This window comes from Glycine soja, chromosome 6, assembly GCF_004193775.1.
Source record: "Glycine soja cultivar W05 chromosome 6, ASM419377v2, whole genome shotgun sequence".
Classification (NCBI taxonomy): domain Eukaryota; kingdom Viridiplantae; phylum Streptophyta; class Magnoliopsida; order Fabales; family Fabaceae; genus Glycine; species Glycine soja.
The window spans coordinates 8,078,646-8,104,663 of NC_041007.1; the positions used below are offsets into that span (position 1 = coordinate 8,078,646).

At 34.1% G+C, this 26,018-nt stretch overlaps 3 protein-coding genes across 3 annotated transcripts; 1 reads left to right on the forward strand and 2 right to left on the reverse strand.

Moving 5' to 3' along the window:
• The first annotated feature begins 1,745 nt into the window (after positions 1 to 1,745).
• Positions 1,746 to 3,197, forward strand: LOC114415302 (VQ motif-containing protein 9-like). The gene has a single exon (XM_028379921.1). The coding sequence runs from the start codon at positions 1,982 to 1,984 to the stop codon at positions 2,852 to 2,854; it is 873 nt and encodes a 290-aa protein (XP_028235722.1). The 5' UTR covers positions 1,746 to 1,981; the 3' UTR covers positions 2,855 to 3,197.
• An 8,003-nt stretch (positions 3,198 to 11,200) lies between these two features.
• Positions 11,201 to 13,527, reverse strand: LOC114415303 (14-3-3-like protein). The gene is made up of 4 exons (XM_028379922.1): positions 12,801 to 13,527; positions 12,308 to 12,430; positions 11,621 to 11,737; positions 11,201 to 11,524 (listed from the first exon to the last, which is right to left on the reverse strand). The coding sequence occupies exons 1-4, from the start codon at positions 13,284 to 13,286 to the stop codon at positions 11,471 to 11,473; spliced, it is 780 nt and encodes a 259-aa protein (XP_028235723.1). The 5' UTR covers positions 13,287 to 13,527; the 3' UTR covers positions 11,201 to 11,470.
• A 2,222-nt stretch (positions 13,528 to 15,749) lies between these two features.
• On the reverse strand, positions 15,750 to 25,805 carry LOC114415300 (F-box protein At1g78280). The gene is made up of 16 exons (XM_028379919.1): positions 25,456 to 25,805; positions 25,098 to 25,208; positions 24,924 to 24,979; positions 24,654 to 24,796; positions 24,368 to 24,565; positions 24,036 to 24,235; positions 22,033 to 22,132; positions 21,317 to 21,892; positions 21,103 to 21,225; positions 19,071 to 19,151; positions 18,669 to 19,000; positions 18,301 to 18,558; positions 17,842 to 17,926; positions 17,516 to 17,723; positions 16,409 to 16,577; positions 15,750 to 16,128 (listed from the first exon to the last, which is right to left on the reverse strand). The coding sequence occupies exons 1-16, from the start codon at positions 25,587 to 25,589 to the stop codon at positions 15,990 to 15,992; spliced, it is 2,913 nt and encodes a 970-aa protein (XP_028235720.1). The 5' UTR covers positions 25,590 to 25,805; the 3' UTR covers positions 15,750 to 15,989.
• Between the last annotated feature and the right edge of the window lie 213 nt (positions 25,806 to 26,018).

A 26,018-nucleotide genomic window follows, 5' to 3' on the forward strand; every position in this document is an offset into this window, starting at 1 on the left:
TCATTTTTTAATAAATTTCAAACAAACAAGTGAGTATATATTCAAATGAAGACCGTGTCTAGCATGCAAAACTAAAATTTGTTTCGCATGGTGCAAGTGCAAAAGTCTATTTTTTTTTTCTTTTTTAATTTCTTTTTCTAATTTGTCCCTTATCCTAAACTTAAAACCTGGGATTTATGCCATCACCAAGAATGATCTTTTCATTGTTCATTTTTTACTTCGATCAAGTCATCCGCGCGAACACTCGTCCCTTCTAACAATTTTCAACACAGTGTGTTGCAACCAAGCGATTTTTGACACCTATTATTTTACTTATTTTTTTGTTTTCCCTCTTTTCCCCAACTTGTAGTCTCCCCTTCTCTCACACCACAAACATCAACCCACAAACAAATGCATGGGTATGTTGAAATCCAAATAAAAAAAAACAATTGACCACATTAAAACCCAGATCAAAAAATTGAATGTGGGTATGTTAAAACAGAAATAAAAAAATTTGTGAGTTTGTTTCATTAATGACACACATTTTCTAAACACTAACAATTTCAAATTTAAAAAAGATAAGCAAATATCAGATATAGAATTAAAATAGAGAATTATCACCATGGTGTCCATTGACGGTAAAGAAAATTTAAATGTATAAATTTTTGGATGTCTTTGATTTTTGTTGTCGGATTCAAATTTGTGATTTGTTTGTTACTATCTCTATTTTGTACCTGTGGGGTATGATTGTGTTGGTGAGGAAATGGTGATTGGAAGTATGCGAATGTGGTGATTGAACAAGGAGGAGCATCATCGTAGATAAAGAAGGAGTTGAGAATAAGAGATGAGGGATGATGACAAATTGTTAAAGATGAAGGAAGAAATAAAAAAAGCAATCTCATTTATCTAATTTAAAATTAACATATCTGATACTGTACGAAATAAATTTTCGTTTTACACGCTAGACATCTTCTCAAATGAACCTGGCAATGTGTTTTTAGAATTTCTCTCACGGTAAGTACCTGGTGATTGAAATCCTTAACCCAAACGTGCCAATGGTTTTTGAGTTTTTTTTTTTTTTTTGGCTTGGGCATCATTCAACTTGGACATACATGATTTAAGATTCTGTGTCATGGCCAATTTGGTAACAGCAAGGCAACCGTAACAGGTTTGTTTGACCAGCTACGGTGAGGACGACTGAATTTGAAACTCACCACGTGAATTGCCCCCTTACCAGTTTTTTGTTTGTTAGTTAAAAAAAATTGTTACTGTAGTATTTAATTTCAAACAGTTAAAAACAATTATAATATGTACTGGAATTAATTTCTTTTAATCTTGGAACTTGTGCCATAATAAAAGAAATATTTTAAATATTTTCCTTAAATGCATCATTTACCGGTTTAAGTTAATGAACGATTTTTAATAAATATCCAATTAGATTAGATTGTCTAAAAATTCATTCCACCGAAATGATATACTACCACCAAAGAATAAAAATCATTAACTACCGAGTATTAGACAACTATTGTTCTAGCCGTTATGAAGAGAACAATCTCGTCTCTAAAAATTAAAAGTCGATAATTTTGTTTCAAAAACTAATTTAATATATTAGTCTCACCCTCACATCCAATTTGAGTGTGTGACAGTGAGGTAATATGACGTGACGAGTGGCAATTCATAGATTAGCAGATAAGATCATAGTTTTTATATTTTATTTAATTTAATTTAATACTATACTAGTATGCAGAGGAGAGGGAAGAAAGACACATGCGCTAATAAAATGGGATCCCTTGTTTTGCGAGGATCATATAAAAAGCAGCGAAAGAGAAAAGAGAGACATGTTTTAAATTTCTGGAATTTTCTTTTCCTTGGTGAGGCTTGGCAGTGAAAATAGATTGGGATGCTTGAAGCCCCTAGGGAAAAGTAATATCCTTCTCTGCGATAAGAGGAAGCCCACCACCTCAGAAAACAGAAAACAGAGTGAGTGAGTGTGTTGTGTAATATGGATAAAAGCTATCATCCCTCTAGCAATACTAGTATAAGCACATCCTCTGCTGCCAACCCCAACAACAATAGCAGGGATCAATATCTTCGCCATCTCAACAAGCTCTCTCAAAAGATCTCCAAACCCATCATTAAGAAACCCGTCTTTGATCCTCCTCAGGCCCAAGTCCCAAACAATCAGGTGCAGCATCAGCCGCCGGTGTACAACATCAACAAGAACGACTTCCGTGATGTGGTTCAGAAACTGACGGGCTCACCTGCGCACGACCGCATCTCAACGCCGCCTCCCATTCAGCCACCCAAGCCCCCGAGCTCTCGCCTTCAGAGGATTCGCCCTCCTCCCCTGCCTCAAATTACTAACCGCCCACCCCCGCTCCTTAACCCCACCACCCTCCCCCGCCCTCAACAACTCCCTAACGCCGTTACCTTCAACAACAACTTCTCCGTTTTTTCGAGACCCCCCGCGCCGTTATCTCCTCTGCCGCCGTTCCCCACCGTCCACGCCCCCGCTGAGTCACCTATCTCCGCCTACATGCGCGATCTGCAGACCCTCGTCGATGCAAACGCCAAGCACTTTACAGGCTTTTCTCCCTTGCCTCCACCGCCTCTGGTTCAACCTCAACCTCAACCTCAGCCTCAGCAAGAACAACAGCCACAGCAGCAGCAAGGGATGGTTCCGTCGCAAGCGCCGTCGTCGTTTCAGATGCCGTCTTCGCCTGTGCCGTTTGGGTGTTTGAATTCGCAGCTGGCGTCCTACCCTCTGCTGTCGCCGGGGCTTCTGTTTTCGCCAACTTCTGGTCAGTTAGGGTTTCCGCAGCTTCCGCTTTCGCCCACTGTGCCGGTTCCTAGCCCTCGCTGGAAGGGAATTTGAGAGGGGTGAGGTGAGTTTGGTCACAGACATGTCAATTTAGCTCAGCTTTTTTTAGGGTTTTTTAAATTTTGTTGTTGTTGTTGTTGTGTTACCTGTACATGGTGCTGGTGCTAGGGGGAATTCAATTTGCGGTGGTTGGACTCGAAGTGGTCCGCTGCTGCTTAGTTTAATTCTGTAAATGGGATATCAAAGACATCAAAAAGGGTACAATTTTGCATTGGTTCTTGCCATGCTGTTTGGGGATATGCAAAAACAAAATTAGATGTTATACAATTATAGTGGGATTATTATCATCATTATCATTATGCTGTTTTCAATATAATCAAAATCTTTATTGTCTTCACTGTTGTTCTTCTCTTCTTTTAATTATGTGTAAATGTTCCAACCATGTTGATATTGTCATTTATTTCTTTGCTGTTTGTGACACTAGCTGATGATAATTGCCAATTCCTTTTGACACTTCAATTGGGTAGATCATGGTCCCTTCCCTTATGAGGGATTGTGGCTGGCTATCCCCTGTTTGATGCCTTCCAAGCCTTGAAGGGGAAATAATTGACTGGTTGAATTATAATTGTGTGTGTTTTGTTTCGGTGTACATATTTTGTACTATAACACTGCTTGCCTTTTGGATTCATGTTTTTGCTAGTGGCAACATCCCATTCAGTCATACAAGGTTGAAATTCTTGTACAAGGCTAGTAATTTTGCCTGCAAATATTATTCCAGGTTTTGTTTCTTTTAGCCTGCAACTTTATATTAATGCCGCTGCACTGTAATGATCACATCCGCAACTTAATGTCATATGGCGCAGCTTAGGCGTTTGAATGCTTTTTGAATCACTATATTATGCGCGTGTTTCATTTGGTCGTTAGCCAATTCAGTGTGTGGATTTCACGCAAAAACATTAAAGCGGTCCTTTGGAGCTTAGCTATCACCATTAAATTGATTTTTTTTGTTTAATGCACACACCTACCCAAACACTTGCTACTACACTCTACACGTGTGTTTGAATGCACGTCCACTGGAGATGGACGCCATCTGCAACATAATGTCATACCATGCAGCTTAGGCATTTGAATGCTTTTTGAATGATTGTATTACAAGCGTGTTTGGTTTGGCCGTTAGCCAATTCAATGCACGGGTTTTATGCGAAAGCATTAAAGCGGTCTTTGGAGCTTACCTATTAGTTATCACTACGAAAATTAATTTGTTTTTTGTTTAACGCACACACCTACCCAAACACTTACTAGTACACTCTACAGGTGTGTTTGAATACACATCCGCTGGAGATGGACACGCATCTGCAACTTAATGTCACACACCCTGCAGCTTAGGCATTTGAATGGCTATATTATGCGTATGTTTGGTTTGGCCACTAGCCAATTCAATGCACGGACTTTATGCAAAAGCATTAAAGCAGTCCATTGGAGCTTAGCTATTAGCTATCACCATGGAAATTAAATTGAATTTTGTTTAACGCACACACTTACCCTAACACTTGCTACTACACATATGTTTGGATGCACGTCCATTGAAGACAGACACACATCACATCAATGCAAGTATATAAAGCTTCTGCATCTTTGGGTTGAAATTGACGCGGGAAATATCAAATGACACACACTACGTAGGCATCTTTTTTTAATCTTAAAATGTATTTCTCTGTTTATTCTTATTTTTGGTTAATGCTATTCAATTTGTGTTCTTGGTTTGCATTTTCAGACATCATATGCTATGAGATTGGCTGTGATTCTGTTATCTTTCACATTCTGGGTTGGCATTGGTTACGGTTCTTTAAATGTAGTTTTTTTGGTTAAAATTTTGTGGTGAAATATTCTTAACTATGATGATTGTAATACGGATTTTGATTATCAGCAAGAATGTCGTTTTTGTTGTGATTTGTTTTTTTTTTATCAGCTTGTTGTGATTTGTTTGAATTTGGATAGTACCATATGTAAAACGATATTTTGTTAAAATACTGTGTTAAGTTGAAGGAGCAGGAATTAACTTGGTACCATGAATTCCTTTTGTAAAGGGATCTTGTTTCATATCTTTCCTTGCTGCTGTTCTCAAATCTTTTGCATACAACTGGGTTGGGGTGGGGAGGGGTATAAATTAAGAATTGGGAAACTATTTATAGCTAGTATCTAAGGAAGAAGGGATCGTAAACGAAGAGAATAAATTGCTCTGTTTATTGTTTCACCTGACTTATATAACCTGGTCCCAGAATTTAGTTTTTCTCCCAGGCCGTGACAGAAGGAAGCTAGAGAGCATAGCTTTCTGATATTCAGTAAGAATATATGATTGTAGTAAGTTCATCACTAAATATTTGGTAGTTTAGTTTTCTAAAGCGATTGATGATAAATATTGATTCCCTTAGTTTTGAAAGTGTTCCTTTCATTTGTGTTTTTAGTTGAACTATGGCTTTTAACAGCCAAATACTTGTGTGACACAACAAGTCTTAATTCTGCTGTTGTTAGAATGTGTTTTCTCGCATATCGGCATATGTGGTCGGGATAATTACCGATTTTTTATTACACAGATTGACAAGCAGAGAAAAAAATGCTATGCAATCAGTTTGGATTCAACAAGTCAATTTTCTTTTTCTTTTTCTAGTCCGGCAAGTACCTGAATGTCATTTGTTTTGTAATTTGTCAAAGGATACGCCACATTTATTTACACTGCTTTTTCTATATTGGGAACTTTTACATATCCAAACACATGGTGGTGGGCCTCTGTGCTGGAGATGGACGAATCCTTGTGTAGGGAATGGATTGTTGTAAATCTTAGTATCTTACAACAAAAAAGAAAAGTGTGATATTATCTTTTTCTTTTACGTGAAAATGGTTTAAAGCATGTTTTGGGAATGCCTTGGGTTAGCACCAAACGAAGGTTGGCCAATGGATCTTTCCCATGCCTTTTTTTCATCTGTTGGATCTGCTACGGAATGTGCGTTGCAGCAAAATAAACAGAAAAACATTCACTAAGACAAATGAACCGGTCTTGTTTTTTCGCAATTTAAAGGTGGTTAACTCTGTGCTATTTCAGCCTTGTGGCAATAAAGTTGCTAGTTGTAAGCAAAAAGTAATTTATCGTTTCTCGTGCTTGGCAATATAAGCAATAAAACGCCATCATGCATGGATAGTGTTGAAATCAATTGATTTTCTTAAAACAATACATTATTTTCAATTCAACATCCACCAAAATGGATTCTCCAAAATTGGAGCAAAATTTTGGTAATAGGTTAATATTTTAAAGTTTATATTTTTCCTATTTTTATTTAAAAGGTTAAATATAGAATAATAATTAAAACATTATTATAACTAAACGAAAAAAATAAATCCTTATCCCTATCCCTTATTCTTCACAATATTCTTAGATTATTACGCCTTTCATTTGGGCTAAAATTTATCGGACAAGGAATTTTGCTACCTTAACATTATTATAGTTACGACCGCTAATCACCGGGACTTTAGTTGTCGGCCCTCTATCATTAGATCATCAATTTCCTTAATCTTTCAGCATTGGGTAGGTAGTGATGAATCCATATTATAATTAGGGATATAAATGCACCCCTTCATTTTTTAAAAATTGCATATAAATATGTGAGTGTAGATTTTGCCTCCAAATTTAGTATATTTGATCCACTGTTCCTAATTTTTTACCATTTCACAATAATAATTATTAATTTTTGTTTTTTTTTAATAAATTGTTGCCCTGCCATTGCAACCCCTTTGTGAGAAGGTACCTTTCGAACATCGAGTGAGAGAAAAGAATCAAACAGGTAAAAGAAAAGTGAGAACAATGTGTAGGCCAAATCAGGTATTGACTGTATCATATAGCAAGATATAATATTCAATATTAGTTTTCCAATATATTTATATTTTTTAGAAATATTTTAATATGCATTGTTTTATATTTGTTAATATATACTAATAACTGTAAACTAATAATGGTAAATATAAATTAATAAGTATATATTAATATTATTAAATATTAAGAAATATAATGAACTCATATTTTATGTTAATAATAATATTATTTATTGAATGTTTAATAAAATAATATTAAATACAAATATATAATATTTATACATTAACATATTAAGTTAATACTTAATATAATATTTTTATTACAATAAATTATTATTTATTCTTATATTTAATTGTACTAATAGTATTAAATATTAATTAATATATTGAGTAAATAATCAATTTGGATTTTGTCTTTCGTGTTAATCCCTCCGTACATATTTGTTAGTTGATTCTGTTAGGCTTAAGTAACGGGTTAAGTGCCAGCTTAGGTATGAAACTGATCTTTCATGTGTTTATTGTCATGGCCATGGGCATTTTCTTTTTACGGCGATTTAATTTTCAGAGTACGGAGACGATCTAATCTTGAAACATGTTCCTTATTTGAAGATAATTCCCTAAACTTCCACTTACATGTTACTCTTTTTTTTTTTATGGTCACTTACATGTTACTTGGAGATTGGGGATTGGTTTTTATTTTTATTTTTTTATCTATACTATATCAAAGTATTTAACCCAATCACATGTTCAAAGATTAATTGGAAATTGATTTGAATCTTATTCTTTTATAAAAGATGTATTTTTTTTTATAAGTTGTTATTATAATTTATTATTATTATTTACGAAAGCAGCTATGAAATGAATGTCACATTATAAATTGATTATATGAAAAATGAATGATTGGTGAGAATTGAGTATTAATGCACTATTGATATTGTACAATTTTTTTCTTTCTTTCTTTTGACTGTCACACTAGTTGATTTTATTTGATTATTTTGGCATTAAGTTGTTCCTTTGATTTGGACGTAAGCCTAACGGATACGCTACCACTCAATTGTTGGTCAACACTTCAATAAGAATCAGTTTAGTTTAGAATTGCACTGGGATTTTACGTGCATATGTAAATAGTAAATTTTCCCTTCTATTTCCTACAGTAGGATTTCGAACTATTATTTAATTTCTAGACAGTCTTTGTCTCGGGTTATAGTTTGGTACTTGTTTATCGAGTATTGATGGGAGACACCTCGTAAACACTTCTGCAATTGAGAAAATATCCTAACAATTTTCTTGGTGGTGGGAGATACTTTCGTTTTTTTTTTCACTGTAGAACTTCTCCATGCCTAGACATTAGCAATCATATTATGTGGCTGTTGATTCAACTAAAAAGTTATATGAATTACTGTCAGATGCAATTGGGATCTATTATGACACAAAGCAATAACACAAATTTAAAAGAGGTTTAGCTAAAGATGAACTATAGAAAATAATTTATAATTGAATATTTTTAATCTGTGCAAAAATAAGGTATTGTGATGACACAGTAAGTTTTTATGTCACATTAACAGGATGCTGTCTAGCTTATTTTAGTATTAAAAAGTATACTTTATAAAAAATAGTTAGGACTCTAGGTGCAATATAAATTAATAATATCTATATGGTATTTTTTTTGTCAAATTATAAGTCAATGATGACATAAACATCACAGTTAACCTCTACATCCATTTACTCTATCTCTAACCTATTAACCTCTTTACTAGAACTTAAATATTTAAGTTTCTTATATTATATCATTAATCTTTATTGAAAAATCTAACTAGTTTATTAGACTTGAACATGAAATTTTATTCAAGGTATTTAAGCTCAGTTATACTTAAACCAACTATATGTCAATAATAAGAAGGGAAATATGAAATATTTTTTGTATCCATAAAAATTAAACATAATATCAAAGATTTATAATACTTACCTATCATGTTTAACCAATCGAGTTAGATAATTGTTATGAAAATATGAGATATGTTAATAAGACGAATAGAAAAATACCATGCTAGTAATTGGATTTACCAAGTGGATGGAAACGTTTAACACAAAATTGAATTATTTTAGAAAAGAATAGTTCAACCCAAATAGAGTTGGACTAAGATCTACTTCAACAGTTCAATATAAGGTGAAAGGACATTTAGGGTTGCCATCGGCGAACAGGTTAACTTGTTGTCCCTAATGAATCATGGGATTTTCTTTATGCACCTAGTATTTTTCTAATACATCCACTAATGAGAGAAAAACCAAAAATACCCTTATATATAATCACATACAGATTAGCAATTCATAAGTCTTATATGGATCCGTAAGAGACTTTACGCATATTAAAAATATGTTTTTCAAATTAATTTAAAATTAATGACCCATGCAAGTCTCAAACATGTGACTTTCATGTTATTAGCACAATACTTTAACCAATTGAGCTAATAGGTCAATTATATTAAAAAATAATTAACGTCGTTATATATAACACTAAAATTTCTAATGTATATTTAATACATATATAATTTTACATAATAAATTTTGTAACCATTAATTTTGATTTAATAATGTATTTTTTTACATATATAAATTTTTATTAAACCTATATTTTTTATTTAAAATTTATATATGTAAAAAAATATTATTAGATCAAAATTATTATTAATTTTTTTACATTATTAGATCAAAATTAATTTACAAAATTTCTTATGTAAACTTATATATGTAATAAATATACATTAAAAATTTTAGTGTCATATATAACGACATTAATTATTTTTTAACATAATTAACCTATTATCTCAATTGGTTAAAACATTGTGCTAATAATGTAAAAATCACAAGTTCATGACTTGCATGACCATACAAATTATCAATCTATATGAGTCCATATGGATTAACTTTACGGATTGGCAATTCGTAGGTTATACAAAGAAAAGAAAAAAAAAGGAATGAAGAAGTAAAAAAAAAAAAATAATTTTTAAAAAATATATTAGATGTAAAAGAAATTTGAATACTATAAGAAGAATAATCATAAATGATTCAACCTGATTTGAATGGGTGTGGGAAGAATAAGCCATAAATCATTCATAGAACCTATTTCACATAATCAGTTAGCATCTTCCATTCTTTAGTTTTCGTCTAATAAGACTGCTCTATCAATTTTGGTTGCCATTCCATTATTGCATGCAATTCTTTTCGCGAATCACTGCTAACACTTTTATTTGTTTACCAGTACTACCGAAAGCTGTTCACGTGAAAAGAGGGCAGCATCTATTACTTTAATTTTGAGGCACCAACTAACAATCCATTTCAAGCCAATTAAAAAAGAGAAATATTGTCAAGTGAAATAAGCTAGCCAGTGATTTTGTAAAATATATTTTATAAACAAATATTTAACGGTCGGGATCTCCACTGAAAATGTCATTGAAGAGCGTCCCTCTCCAATGAGACTCGTTAAAAAAAGTACAAATCATACTTTCAAGACCATAATTAGAAAATAAAAAATGCAACGCTCGTAAATAACACTCCAGGTGTTACGCATAGAAAAGAGGTGCAAATTAGAGAAGACATAGGTGACATTTACCCTGAATTTGGATGAAGCATTACAGAGGATAATGTATTTTACTATTTTTTAGGGCATTTTAATTGCTGCTTAATAAGATGCTCTGTTTGGATGTTTAACATGAGAAATTGAAGAATTCTCCATTTTTTTCATCCTTTGTTAAGATACAGAATTTAAAATTCCACCAAAACGTGGGATTTGAAAAATTCCTCAATCCATGAGTTCATCATCCCCAACCTCATCTTTTGCAACCTTATCTCTTTAATTTTTTCCAGTGACTTGGAGGCTGACTGGTGCACCGGAGATAATGGCAACGGAGGAAAAGTGAGTTCGCTAGATGAGGAGATAACAACATCAAAGGAAAACCAAGTTCACTCGATGGTTGGCAAGGAGGAGTCAACTCCCCGAGTGTCACATTCACCGCATAGTCATCGATACCGTGAAAAACATTTGCTGCATCATGACCAACATCAATGACACCGATTTTTGCAAGGTGGTTCTTGACTATCTTAACAACCTCCTTTGATGGTTAGAAATGGCTGTGAATGAACTTGATTCTTTTAAGTTTTCAAGATTCGATTTCCATCACAGGATTTGTGGTGGAATGCTGGGATTTATGGTTGAAATGTGTGGAGATAACAAAATCACAAGAACATCTGTTCTGAAATTTAATGAAAATATTTGCAAAATTTAATAATCCAAACAAGTTATTTTATAATTGATTGGATTCAATTAAATTCCTCTATATTAAAAATTCCTTGTCATTTGGAAATTCTTCATCCACACACATTACACAGGGTAGCGATCTCGAACAGCAGACCTACTATCAGAATGAAGTGCACAATCCTCAAAATAGTTCAACGAGCACAACCCAATTCCAATTCCAATCAAGCTAAATTCAAATTTCGAGGCTTCAAAAAGAATACAAATATATCTAATCCTCACAATAAAAGCCGGTAACAAAGTTTACTAGATAGAAGAGAATCTTAAAATTCCAATTCCATATAATAAAAACTTCAGTGTCCTTAATAAAATAGGCAATTTGGAAAACACTTGAGAAAATGGAAGGACAAACTAAAACGGCCCAGTACATCCACAATTCATAACAGACATGAATGCCTAAAATCCCAGTACCAAAGAGATATTAGCAACAAACACCTTCTCCCTTCAAAAAGATATGGAGGAGAAGTTCAATTCTAATTAGCAGTAAAATATTTTTACTGGTCATCCGGTTTCGGTGCTGCTTCTTTAATTTCATCTGCTCCATCGTCCTGAAACCACAATAAACCCATATCACTCTAAGTTGATAACAAGAAAAAGGGAGAAAAAAAAATAGATGAACAATGGCAAACTAAAATAATCAATACCTGCATGTCAGAGGTCCAAAGTGTGAGGTTATCACGAAGGAGTTGCATGATCAAAGTGCTATCCTTGTATGACTCCTCTCCCAGTGTATCCAATTCAGCAATAGCTTCATCAAAAGCCTAGCGAATATCATAAGGAAAAAGATTCTTTATGAGTACGATATATGCCATTAGAAACAGAACTCACAGTAAAGTTATACTCTTGCAACTTGTACCAGAACATTTTCACATCATAAACTAAAAAGAATTTATTCAACGGGTATTCCTCAAGGTCAGATTCCCATCTATACCAGTATCTAGATTAAGAAGTCAAATATTGATTGATTATTGTTTGCTAGCTATAACTATTAGAATTCCAAACACCTACTGTGAAACCCAATAAATATTTGACAACTCATTTAAGCTACAGGTAAAGGAGGAACAACTGTACAAACCATATTACAAATTCATATTTAGCCGCTAGAATCCAACCAGTAACATCATTATTGCTTCGACATTAACGAAATGCAACATGCAGTAGCCATAAAGTTATTCAAATCAATGGACAACAATAGCTGCAAATTTCACTGTATATGGCCGAATTCCTTCCTCTTTTCACGTTAAACATCCAAAACTTTGCTCAAAATATAGTAAAACACAAATAAACAGAGCAAAACAAAGGCCATGATATTCACTATCTCTGAATCTAACCTGTTTTGCAAGGTTGCAGGCACGATCCGGAGAATTAAGGATTTCGTAGTAAAATACAGAAAAGTTAAGAGCAAGGCCAAGCCTAATTGGATGAGTAGGAGGCAGTTCGGCATTCGCAATGTCCTGAAAAACAAAGGAACACGCCCATTCGTTAAAACAATAGAGTAAGACTAGAATAAACAAAAGCAACACAACGGAAATCGTTCAATTCAAATTGTACAGAATAAAAGCGCGCAGATATATTATTATTTCATTTGCAATTGAAAAATAATAGCAGTTAAAATTCATATTAGCCAAAACATTTTAACCAAGAAAAAGAATAACGCATAACCGCTCCACAGAACCGCATCGAGTAAATAATCACATAGATTCCATAGTCAGAATAACAAAAATCGGAAAACAATAAAACGAAATCTCAAATCTGGAGAATAAACCGAACAGATCTGAATCACAAAATCAGATAAAAATTTGAAAAGAGAAAAAAACGGCTAACCTGTGCGGCTTTGTATGCAGAGAGAGTGCTCTCGGCAGCCTCCTTACGCTCGGCGCCGGTCTTGAACTCGGCAAGGTATCTGTGGTAATCTCCCTTCATCTTGAGGTAGAAGACCTTGGAATCGCCGGAGGAAGCGGATGGAATGAGGCGAGAGTCGAGGAGCTTGAGGATACCGTCGCAGATGTTGGAGAGCTCGGACTCGATCTTGGATCGGTAGTCGCGGATGACGGAGACGTGATCCTCGTTGCCGCGGCTCTCCTCCTTCTGCTCGATCGAGGAGATGATGCGCCACGAGGCGCGGCGCGCTCCGATCACGTTCTTGTAGGCGACGGAGAGGAGGTTCCTCTCCTCCACGGTAAGTTCCTCGTTGTCGGCGGCGGCGGAGACCTTCTCCATGAACTCCACCATCTCTTCGTAGCGCTCGGCCTGCTCGGCGAGCTTCGCCATGTAGACGTTCTCTTCGCGAGGCGAGGGAGCGGCCGCCATTGTCGTCGAATCCTAGAGAGTTAAAGCGCGAGTGCGAGATCTGGTTAGAGAGAGAAAGTGAGCAAATGAGGGGAGACGGAGAAGGACGAAAGGGAAAGGGTAAAGGGTGGTTTTGAGGCTATTGCGTCCGATAATTGCGTTTTGAGAAGCGTGGGAGGGGTCGTTTTGGAGATTGAATATGGACCGTTGGATCGATGATTTATTTATTTATTAATATCTTGAAATTGGAAATAAGAAAAAAGAGACAGCTGTCAGACACGGGGTTTTGATACTCTTTCTCTGTTCTCTGTGTTGTGTGTGGCGGAAAAGGTTGGTGCGTCCCTCTCTCTCACTCTGTCATTTACATTAGCGAATCTGTACTCTTTTAATAACCAGGTAGTATAAATATTCGTTTTCGTTGGTTTTGAAAAGTTTCAACTTTGAATTGAACACCCCAAAAGAATGGGCTGGGTTGGTTGGTAATGGGCCCGTTTCAAGATTGGATTCGACTAGGCCCTTAAAAGTGCTTGCTTTTTCACTGTAGCTTTTCTTCTCCTCCTTTTTATTTCAAAGTGGTAGGTCATACTATGCACTAGCCTCTAGTCCGCCCAACCTGCTACGCGGTCGCTCTTTTTTTGCTTAATAAAGTTAGCTACACAATTTCCATATAAAATAGTATTATGTCACCCAAGGTTCTGTTAATACTACTATAATGTAACAAGTTTTACTTGAAATTATTATTATTACACTACTACATTCAATACTTTTTCATTGACATTATACTAATCTCTTTCAATTTATATAATAACACGAATAAATCCAAAGAAGCTATATTGACAGAAATATATGTAGTGTTTTGGTAAAAGAAATATCAGATATAAATTCTTTAAAAACAACATCATTGAGTGTGATTATTTTTAATTTAGTTGGATGATTGTGGTTAGATTCAATTGTAACCAATCAAATAACATTTTTTTTTGTTTTTTATAGTAGTCTTAACATTTGTGTAACAACAATGCTTTTTTTTTTTAAAGGAGTGTAACAACAATGCTAATCATATATTTTTAATATAAATCTCATGTTGACCTCTTCAAAATGTAAGTTTAAGGAGTGCTTTTTAGCCATCGTACAAAAATGATTCAACAAAAATAATTTATTAGAAAATGTTTTTAAAAAGTGTGAAATCATGTGTGAATGCTCATTTAAAATAACTATGCCCTCTAGATGATGGTAGCAAGCAATTTAACAACTCTAAGAGTTTGGTGGCTCCTAAAGTTTGTTCTCGATTTAGTTGAATTAATTAATATCGAGAAAACGTGTGAAACAGAAAGGAGCGTCTAGCTTGAGTGTGTTTTGCTTTAATTCTAATTCATCCTCCCGTCTTCTAAATCACTAATTTTATGCAATCTAGACGAAGTAATTAGTAGAAGAGGAAAGTGTTTCGAAAAACAAAGAAAGAAAGAAAGAGGGGGGAGTGTTTGCTATATTTTATCAATTGTTAGGTCTATTTCGTCACTTTGGTAGACCACTGTTCATTGGCTACATTATTGCTTACAATACTGAACCCGACATCATCATTTATCACACACGAAGTTAAAAAAAACCATTTCAATAAAATTCAGTTAAATTCAAGGATAAAAGTGATAGAAACTGCAAGCATGTTATCGTTTGAAAGTGGTTTATCGCTTTCCAGAATAATTTTACAAGTATTTTAACCTACAAAATTGATTAAGATCATCGTAACATAGAGAAATTAATCGTATTGAAAGATTACGAACAAACTGTTTAACAGTCAACTGTTCAATATATATGATATCATATATGATTTTGGAATTAATTGCGTGGGAGATTTCACTTGAGTGGATTGCAGTGTCATAATGAATTGAGTATTTGGAATTTTTGTATTTTATTTATAATAATAGATAGAAATTGAAGTATGGATACTTCTTAATTAATATATTTTCATCAATATTAAAGTGTAAATTTTGTATTGACATTCCAATTGCTTGATTAACATACTTCGTGTCATCTTAACATTTTGCTACCAATTTTACATTTACCCACCAAAACACAAGTGTATATATATATAAAAGCTTAAAGGGTACACTTGTTCGTCTAAAAGTTATTAACGTATATTTTTATTAATATTTTAATATAGAAAAAAGTGCATAAGATTATTTTAAACTTCTTTTATAAAGTATCTCTAATTTTTATTTCGTCGTAATTATTTTTTAAATTATAATCATTGATTTGGATTAGTCTGAGACATTCATTTATATTTTATTTTAAAATAAAAAATTCTAGACCCAAAAAAAAAACACAAATCAGAACGGGCTAACCTCGGGTTTGTTCCTCCGTGACGACTATACTCCTCCCCATCTCATTCGCCACACGTGGCTGTCTCTTTTACCGTCATCACGTCGTTGTTTAGGCCTTGCATACAGAAATTGGTATAAAGCCTTAAAATTTTACTCAAGAAGAGGCTAGGTTGAAAAATGTGATTTTGGGGAAAAAATAATTTAATTACTTCACAAGTACATCAACTATATTCGGAGGGAAACTTTATTATGAATATCAAAATTCAAACAGAATGGTCACGGAACTAATTGAAGAGCTAAACTCCTCTCTCTCCTCCTTCACAGCTACAGAACAAGTTGAATATTTATTATTGCAGGGGCTCCGACGTGCAATCAGGCTCCAAAAATATTTAAATGCAGCCAATGGTCACGGAAAGCCTTTGTAATTGTTCAATTCCCCCCACACTGTTAGTTCAACTTCTTCCCATGACTTTGCTGATCTCAGTTCTTCCCATATGCTAAAAAGAGCTCCCAAGACATTGTCATCATGCAAGATACAATAGCACCTACAATTTCAAAAGAAAATGAATAGATCCCAACGAGCTACTTCAACAATTGCTAAATTTATTAAAGCCAGGCACAAAGCAAAACATATTTATTTGTGCTGGCACAAAAAGTTGTCTCGTCTAACATAATGCTTATGTGATAGGTAGAATGAAATGTAATAGAAAAAATATGGGATTAATTAAAAAAAAAAAAGGATAAAATGGAATAAAACTAAGAAAATTGAAATACTAGTTGATAAGAGATTAATTAAGAGAATTATGGAGACAGTTAGTTACTTACATGGCAACATATGAAAGTCGGCCGAACTTTTGATCACCCTCTGTTGACTCATATCTTGATATGTTACTAGCAAAAGGAAGTTTGTAGCTTTCTAAAAACTTCTTAAGGAGATAAGAATCACCTCTAAACACATCTAAATAAATTGGTATCAAGTCAACAAGAGGATCACCTGAGAAATAAATGAAAAAAAAAACTGAAATAACCACAAATAGAAATAACATTATAATACTTTCACGGAAATGTTACTTTTGAACATGTATCCGCGTGGAGTTAAAGAGCTGATCTAGATAATGACGAGTCAATCATAAATCATTGTACAATTAATTATCAATACATTAGACAGACAAATCAGATGAAGGTAAAATAAGGACTAATGTATAGGAGACAAAAGAGCTGACAAAAAGGCAAGCAATCTCAATCAACTGCAAGGTTGAAGAATGAAACAGAAGTATGAAAACACCATAGAAAGAAACATATTTCAGTTTAAGAACTATTCATCACTCGTTTGGTTAATGTTTAAATATTGGTTAAGAAGTACCCATGTTACTTAACAAACTACTGGTTAATTACCATGAATATGCATCTCATGGTCAACAATCACTTTAGAACGAGAATTCTTAGGGACAAAACTGAAATTATGATGATTACTTATTGCAGAACAGCATGCATAAGCCTAAAAACCATAAAAATAGTGCAGGAAAAAATGAAGTCATAATACAGAAAAAATAAACAGTACTGGGGGTTAATAACATGTCTTTGTTCATGTATTAGAGAAAACACAATACCAGTTCAATTGTACAAAAAACTTCGTACCCCATTGCCCAAAGGCTCTTCGCTATGCGAAGATATGGGAGAGGGATGTTGTACGCAGCCTAACCCTTGCATATGCAAAGAGGCCGTTTCCGGATTCGAACCCATGACCAACAAGTCACCAAGGCACAACTTTACCGCTGCACCAGGGCTCGCCCTCACCAGTTCAATTGTACAAATTAAAAAAAATCTTGTAGATACTGAAAGCACATGAAAAATTATGATGCCATATGATCACAACATTCCAATATAAGTTGGATAAAATATTTTTGGAAGTAGGAAAGGAGAAGTACTGACCTATCGAAAGATCACTAAAATCAAGAATATTACTAGGACACCATGATTTTACTTCATCGTTACTCAACAAACCATTGTCCACCATGGTGGTATCTTCAGTATTCCCACTGGTGGTAGAGCAAACCAATGATGGTTTCATGTAAATGTTATCATCCATAATGTCAGTGTGTATCCAGGAGCAAGGTTTACAAGCACCATTTCCAAAATTCTGGAGTCAAATAAAAGTTGCATAGATTATATAAACAAATCAACTCTGGCATATCCATAAAGAAAATAAAAAAATAAAAAGTTGACATCCAAATGTGATTTTGAGTTTTAGAAGAAACCTCAGTTATATTTAGCAGCTCAGCAAAATCAGGTGGGATATATTCATCAATCTTCTCTATCAGTTTGCTAGGAATTGGATCTCCCCTACAAAATATTAGTAACAAGCATAAGAGGCAGCCTTACAAATAAAAATGACTAAAAGAAAGATTAATCATAGAGACAAATACGTTAGGAGCACATAAGCAGAAGAAACAAAGAAAACATAATAACACATAAAGTACAATCTAAGAAAGTCAAAAGAGAGCTTATAAATAATTGATAAACACAGCTACTGAAATTGGCAGTTTTTTTTTCTTTATGAACTCCTTTTGAACTTCAAATTGCTTAGAAGGTCTTTAAATTTTCATTCATATGCATAAAAAAATGATGTCTTTTCCTCAGTGTGTTTCTTACATATATAAAAATTCAAACTACACTGTTTAACAGGAAATCAGAGGGCCAAAAAGAACAAATTATACCACTTGGTCAAACGGCTTGACACATCCTTCCTCATCTTTGTTAAGGTTCTGGTAAAGAGCCTCCATTCTGCTGTAGCGTTAGATTTACAGTGAACAGTTGCAATGCAACCATTAGCCTCACCCAAGCCTAATTCATGTTCAATATCAGAGAAAGATGAAATATTTAGACGTGGATATGATAAAAGATGAAGGTGGCGTAGCTGCTCCCCCAAGAAGGAGGCCAAGTTTGTTGTATCTTCCCATGTTAGTCTGTCTCTTCTGCAAGAGAATGGAAACAAAATCCACAAGATTCAGTGAACTATCTTAACTTTTAGAAATAAAACATTTGAATTGCTGAGTTAATGCTAAACCCCAACGATATGACTTACAAGTCTGCAAACATATTCCCTTCACATCGTTTTATTATCATATATGGCCATATGCTTGAGTTACCAGCTAAGCTAACTGATCCATCCACCGGCATCCCAGCATTTCTGTACTCTAACTGTTTCTTTCCCCATACCCCAAATGAGAAACCATCAACACTGCATTTCTCCCTGATCAGATTATTTTTCACAATGACATCAGGGACTCCTTTTCCATCCCAACTTAAATTGGTATAAGATCCATTTTCAAGATAAATAATTCCACTGGCCAAAACCTCAGGAATGTGTTTACTGAGAGGGGAGTTGGCTTCATGCAACAGACTATGAAACTCTAGCTGTAAAATATACATATTAAAATTAGATATGCACAACAGAAGCAATGGAAACAGAATGCCAATAAAGTACCTCTGTCCCAAAACCATAAAGTGAAGCTTCCAGTCCTCCTTCAACAAAAATCTTAACAACAGAGTTTCCCACTAAATAAACCTAGTTAGACAACGGAAAATATTCAGTTAGAAAGGTATTTTATACTCCAATAGTACTCTATTAGATAATGAATGATCATACCACAAGCCATTCTCATGCCATAACTCAACTGGAGAACCTTATGGCCTATACAGGATGATTGTGAGCTTTCATTTTTTAGTTTTCAAGGGTAAATTTCAAAACAAAATGTGTTTGGCTAAAATGAGGTTGAATTGGTTTGTAACTCAATTTCAAAACACTCTTATATCAATTTTCATTATAATAAAAAGTAGTTTTTTTAGTTGTAAAAATATATTTAATTCTTCCATTTCTCCCAAAAGACCCACTATACATCACTACCACCGCCATCATTGTCCTGCAGCTACCAATCAATTATCATCACCAATGTCATAACCACCACCTGCCACCACACCAGCCAATGACCATCACTGCCACAGCCACCACCACCACCATCTTCACATGACCATTGCAATTAATAGCAGCTGCTGCCCACATTGTTGTTCATGCCACCATTATCATTGTTGTTGTTACCACTACTAGAGGTGTTTGCAAATTGAATTAGATCAGTTTTGAGGGAAAAAATATCCGATCTAATCACTTCACTTTTGTTTTTTATCATTCAATCGGCTTGACTTTAAAATCAAACTCAATACAATTTATTTCAGTCTAGATGGATTGGTTTTCGGTTTTTGAAAAAAGAGTCAACAAATATTAAAATAAATGATAAAATACACAAATTAATCCAACATCAAACATCACATCAACACAGTTCGAAGTACACATTCAAATTATAAATTAAAAATAATTTCACAATCTCTTAAAGAACAAATGCACAATAGATAGTGGACTCTTAGTTCATACAAGTTCTTGAATACATGATCATGTAGTTGATTATTGAATAATCTTAAAAACACAACAAAATTCAGTTTGGTTTGAACTGAACTGGTTTTCAACAAGAATCTGAATCTGATCCAGTCCAATAAAAAAATTGGTTTTTTTATTTTCAGTTTGTTCAATTGTTGATGATTTTTTTTGTTTGGTAATTGCAATTTGTATTGGATTAAATAAGTTGACGAACATCTCTAACCACTGCTACCACCACCACCATCATTGTTGTCACCACTGCCATCATCATTTTCATCAATAAATAAAAGTTCACCACCACCTCACTACCCTACTCCTAACCCCACTATCATCCACATCATGAAATGAACTTGAACTAGGCAGTATAGAATGATTTGTGTTATTTTCGGTGCAAGAATTTTATGAAAATTTGAAAACTAAACATCACAAAATTTTGAAAATAAAAATTATAAAACTGAAAAGTGGTTTTAATTTTTTAAATTTCCTAAACTCAACTTACAACCATACTGAATAAGGCCTTAATAAGCAGCTAAGTAATTGTATATTTATAACAGTTCAACAACCACAGGATAATATTCATGATGGAAAACTATGACGTGAACTTAAAAAGATGGTAAAAAGATCAACAACTAAAATGCCATTTGATGTTGTTATTTTTGGTTTTCTTGGTGCAATTGAAGTGGCAAACTAACTCTTCACATATTCCTAAGACTTGGTGCTGGACCTTGCCACTTGTAGGTACCTTCAGTAAGATACCTTCTCTGGTGCACTGTGGAGCACCTCATGAGTGCCAAATGCCAATCCAAGAGTGACCCAAACTAAGTACCTTAAGGAAGAATAAATAGAAAGACCCCAAAGGCCCAAAGTAGAAGATGAGATCAATTCAGTAGTTGATCAACAATTTTGTGGTCCACAAGCAGTGATAGGAAAGTTCATTGCGGAGGGGGCACATTGAAATGTGATTTTGTTTTCGTGGGTTTTAATTGATTATTAACTTCAAAGCTTTGGACAAGATTAATGTACTTCAATCTTCAGGATAATACAAGTTAAAAACATAAAATTATTAACTACAAAAATAAAAACTCACAGGATTGCTACCCGTACCGACTGGAAGCCTTTCATCGTCAGTGGGAAGTGGCAAATTATGAAAGGCACAAATTTTTGATAGGCATTCTAACCACTTGTCGGCATTTAGTGCAATACATGCTCCCTAGACATATTTCAACAGATAAAGGTTATATAAAATCTGATAATGTAACTTTGTGAGCTCAAAGAATGCATAACTGTAGGAAGAAAATGACCTTCCATATTAGCTCTCTCAATTTTGGTTTTTGAATCCAGAGCTTGGATAACCATTCTCTTAGTTCTCGCTGGCCCATGCTGTTGCCTGAGCTCCACAGGGAACTGTAATGGTCTCTGTCTCTATCCAAAAACATGGATAAGAACTTTATATCATAGGAAAATCCATCTTTCCATAAATTGTAGTTTCTAGATACACCATCCATGGCTCTTTTGTAATATAGATCATCTACATCTTTCTGAGTTTTGGCTCTTTTCTCTTTCCTTGACAAAGCAGAGTAACTTGAGTCTGTTTCATTACATGACACATTCTGTCTGACATTTTCATAACTAACTTCATCAAGAGCAAGTAACCCAACACGGCAAACTCCTTTATGACAATAACCAGGTGCCATATCCAAACATACATATTCAAAGTTGTTGGAATTCACAAAATTCTGCGTGACAGCAATAGTTGTTTCCAAATTTAGCACACAGTGCCACCATCCACTTGGAACATAAATTGTTTCTCCAGGTAGTTGTGTACACTCAATTGGCTTGTCTTCATCAGCAAGAAGAGGATAAAAGTCTAGCCACCACTGCAAAAGACAGATATATGTGATTAATAATAATGACCACATCAACAGATAGGCACAATAAAGTTAGTATAGTTATTAATCATAATTATACACCACCAAAAAAGATGTATAAATCAGTACAATTCGCAACATTGAAGTACCTGAAGTGATGATGGAGTCTCAACATTGACATCACCATCTTCTTCATTGACATGCACTGTCACACCCAAAGGCACTTTTCCTGGAGGATATAATGCCCATCTATCAAATGCAAGTGAAACATTACCACTTAAGCATTAGTTATCTGAAACATAATCAAGCACTAATACAGAAAATCTAAGTACCAAATTACATAAACTTTATGTTATTCGCTATGGAATCAATAAAGAGCAAGAACTCCAATTTGAGTTAAAAATTGAACCTAGCAATGGCCCTTCAAGCCCATACCGCCTCAACATTTTCCTTATGCTTTACCATGACGTATACTTAATGCATGCTTGGTTCAGTTTACTTAGAAAATTAATTGCTTATTTTTGCCAGCTTGCTGAAAGAATTTTGAACAATAAGCAATTATTTTTCTGGATTGGAGTTGTGCCAAACATGCTATTAGTAATCCATTGACTCCCATGTTAAGAAGGATATCTACCAACAAGCCCCTTTCCCCAACACAAACACACGCACACACAAAGGAAGGGGGAGAGAGAAAGAAAGATAATTAGAGAAAAATAAAAACAGCAGAGCTTAATATTGATTTATATATGACACCTATTACTGCATCAAAGACCCAGACGATTGAAAAACTGAAAAGTCTTTAGTGGATATAGGTTTCCTGTTTTAGGATTCTTGTTCAATCTTGGTCTATGTAAAATTTAAGAACCTAGTACTAGAAAAATATTAGCTTACATATCAGGAATAGCAAGCTAAGTCTAAAAGTGAAAAATCTTATTTCTCACATACTATCTTAGTGCTACTAATTTTATAAATTCTAGAGAGAAAATTCTGCCAGGTAGCATTAGTTCAGAAAGCATTGAATTATAGTTTAGATTGCATTAAAATTCAAAACATAATTATCAATCTCAGATAGCCACACGTAGTGGCTAACTTTGAAAACACTATAGTGGGAAGTGGAGTGACAGTTATTTTAAATATTAGAATACAAACTAAATAATTATGATACACATATAATGATATAAATACTAAAAAAAAAGTTAAAGAAGTTATACACACAATCACTATCAATCAATCTAGGAGCTATAAGAACATGGTAATGAAGTCAAAAAATGAAAAAAATGATAGTGAAATTAGTAGAAAAAGAACTTAACAAATTAGATAAAAATTAGTAGAATGTGAACTGGGAACACAAGAAAAAAAACCCTGTAAAGTGTGAAGAAACAAAGGTCAAAAGAGGACTAGCTTTTTTGTGGAATAAAAAGGGTCTCAAATCCTATTATGTTTCTGAATTTAAAAAAAAAAATGCATTAGAAAACTATCACAATTTTACCCAAAAAAACCCTCTAAACAACATTGTTTCAGACTTTCAGGAGTAAAACGGGTTTTTGAATCCTGCACAGGGTACTGTCGCTATAGCATGTGAAAAGCCACTATTGCAGCCAAACCAGCTGCTATTGAAAACCATTCAACTATTGGAATCCCATAGTAGCCAAGGGAAGCTGTTCAAAAAAAAAAAATAGTAGCCAGGAGCCACTCCACTATAGCATGCTGTTGACTACTATGATTCAAAAATGTGAAACTTGTAAACCAAACAACATCTTTGTATGGACCAACCATTGGGTTGTTGTGCATTAATAGCAAATAGAAAGTAATATTAATAGCAATAATAAGCTGAAGCAAATGGCCTTGCAGCCTAATGGCACCTAGTTTCCTCAGGAAAAAAAATATGCCTAGTTTAATCCCTAACAAGCCTCAACACTCACATTTAATCCAACCTTTCCTCATTCCTAGCCCACTAACTCCCAAAAACAAAAAGAAAGAATTGTAATAAGCTGGAGGTACCAACTAATTGTTTTCAAGGATTAAACTCAAAATGGATACAGCCTATACATATAGCTTCCTCAAACACCATGTAAACAGTAACAGTCTATGCTACAAGATACACAGCCAAAATGAAGTCAAATTTTACATGTCAAGAAGCTTATATCTTTACCTTTTACGGCCACAAAGAAGAGTATTCCATGCACTGGTAAGAGCTGGATCAACATGCCAAGAGGCACCAGATCTCTCTGGTCCAATTATGAGCCACCTATAGGATGGTCGTTTTTCTGTATCTAAGATATCAAAGAAGTCTTCTTGAAAAAGATGAGGCACACAATAATCCTTCAATAAGCTAGGTACAGCTTCACCAAACTGTATAAGTGCTAAAAAAAGTTAAAATAACTCCAAAACTCTAAAATTCTGCAGAGCAAGAAATAGGAATGCAAAAAGTGCAGGGAGGTGGAGCAGAGTATTATTGAAACATAAATATCTCAAAACAAGCACCTTTTCATCAAAAATATACAAGGGATCTTCATCATGCTGAACTTTCATATAAGAGACATAATCCTTTAACTTCATGGAGATCTTCCGGGAACTCCTTTGAGAAATTTTAAATGCTACATCTCCATAGTTTAGCAACAGCTGATCAGTTGTCCATTTATGCCTGGCAGGCCATGTATCAGCCAATCCAGTGAGCATAACCTGGGATGCATAATTCATCAAAGTTCCATTGCAATAAAAAGAAAAGTATCAATAATTGGTAACTAATAAAATTCTTTTATCTCAGTACCGGTTTCTTTGCATCATACTCATTATAAAAGTCCTTCAGCGGGATGTCTTTTATTCTTTTCACATTTCCAGTATCTGCATAAAATGCATCCAATGTGGTATGGCAGCGGTATAATCTCCTGTACAAAAATAAAGAGTTGAACCCTGCAGAAAGGCGAATATCAGTGACTTATAGAAAAGTCCTTCTTATGATTTTCTAAGAGCATATAACCTAAATTTGCCCGGAAAATAGAAGATATTGATAAGAGTCTTGTAATGTTAGAACTTTTACCGTCAAAATGTAAAGGTCCTTGACTGTACTCTTTGTATTTGTCTAGCAGATTCTCACTGCATTCAAAATGCCCAATTACAAATAAGTTCAAATTAAATAATAACTAAAATCAAGTACCAAATAGGATAATAATTTGATTTCAGAACCAACAATTGCATATGGGGGGAGACATACTTATGCAGGGCAGTTTTCTTCCAAGAGCCTTTGTATTGAAGGAAACCAGATGCTCCTTTTAGGCATAGACTCATCCACAGTGGATCTTCATTGCACAGTATGTACATCACACTGCCAAAATTCAACATATCACACTTAAATAAACATTATTATACTCAAAGTACTATATATATATATATATATATATATATATATATATATATATATATATAGAATGTCGGTCAATAAAGAATCATCACAGTCACACAAAAGGCAAAACATCAAAAAGTGAAATTGAATAAAACATGCAGCACAATTCACTTCTATCATCCAGATTCAATATGATGAAGGAACTGTATTGTGGGGATATTATGGTTACCTGCTAACGCAAGAGACGCGAGCAGCATCTCGGGGAGTGAGACGTTCCAAAATAGAGCAGAGGATTTCGTCGGGAAGGACTCGAAGGTCTCCAAGAGCATCTGCCCTGCGATCTCTCTGACTCTGAGACTCCATTCAATCCAGTGTCAAATTCAAATTCACAAACACGAATTAATGAATATCCACCTCTCTAATCTCTTCTTCTCATCATAAATTGTTCGTTCATTCCTGCGCTGAACCGCGTATTTTGAATCCAAATTATACGATTTCAATGTGCGAAAAACAAAGACACGGGAAGAAAAGAGACAGAAACGCGTGATGATAAGGAATAATGAAAAGGTGATGTCGTGAAAATTAATCAAATAAAACAATTGGGTTATTTTAAAGTCCCTTCCTTACTGTGTACGCGGTTTTCGTTATTCCCACGCTACAGCTTAATTTTTAACGGTTTTTAATGATTATTTATAACTATTGTAAAGAAAATAATTTTATTTAGTGTTATTTTTTAAAAATATTTTTATCTTTAACTATTATAATCACTGTATCATTTTATTTTAACTTTTA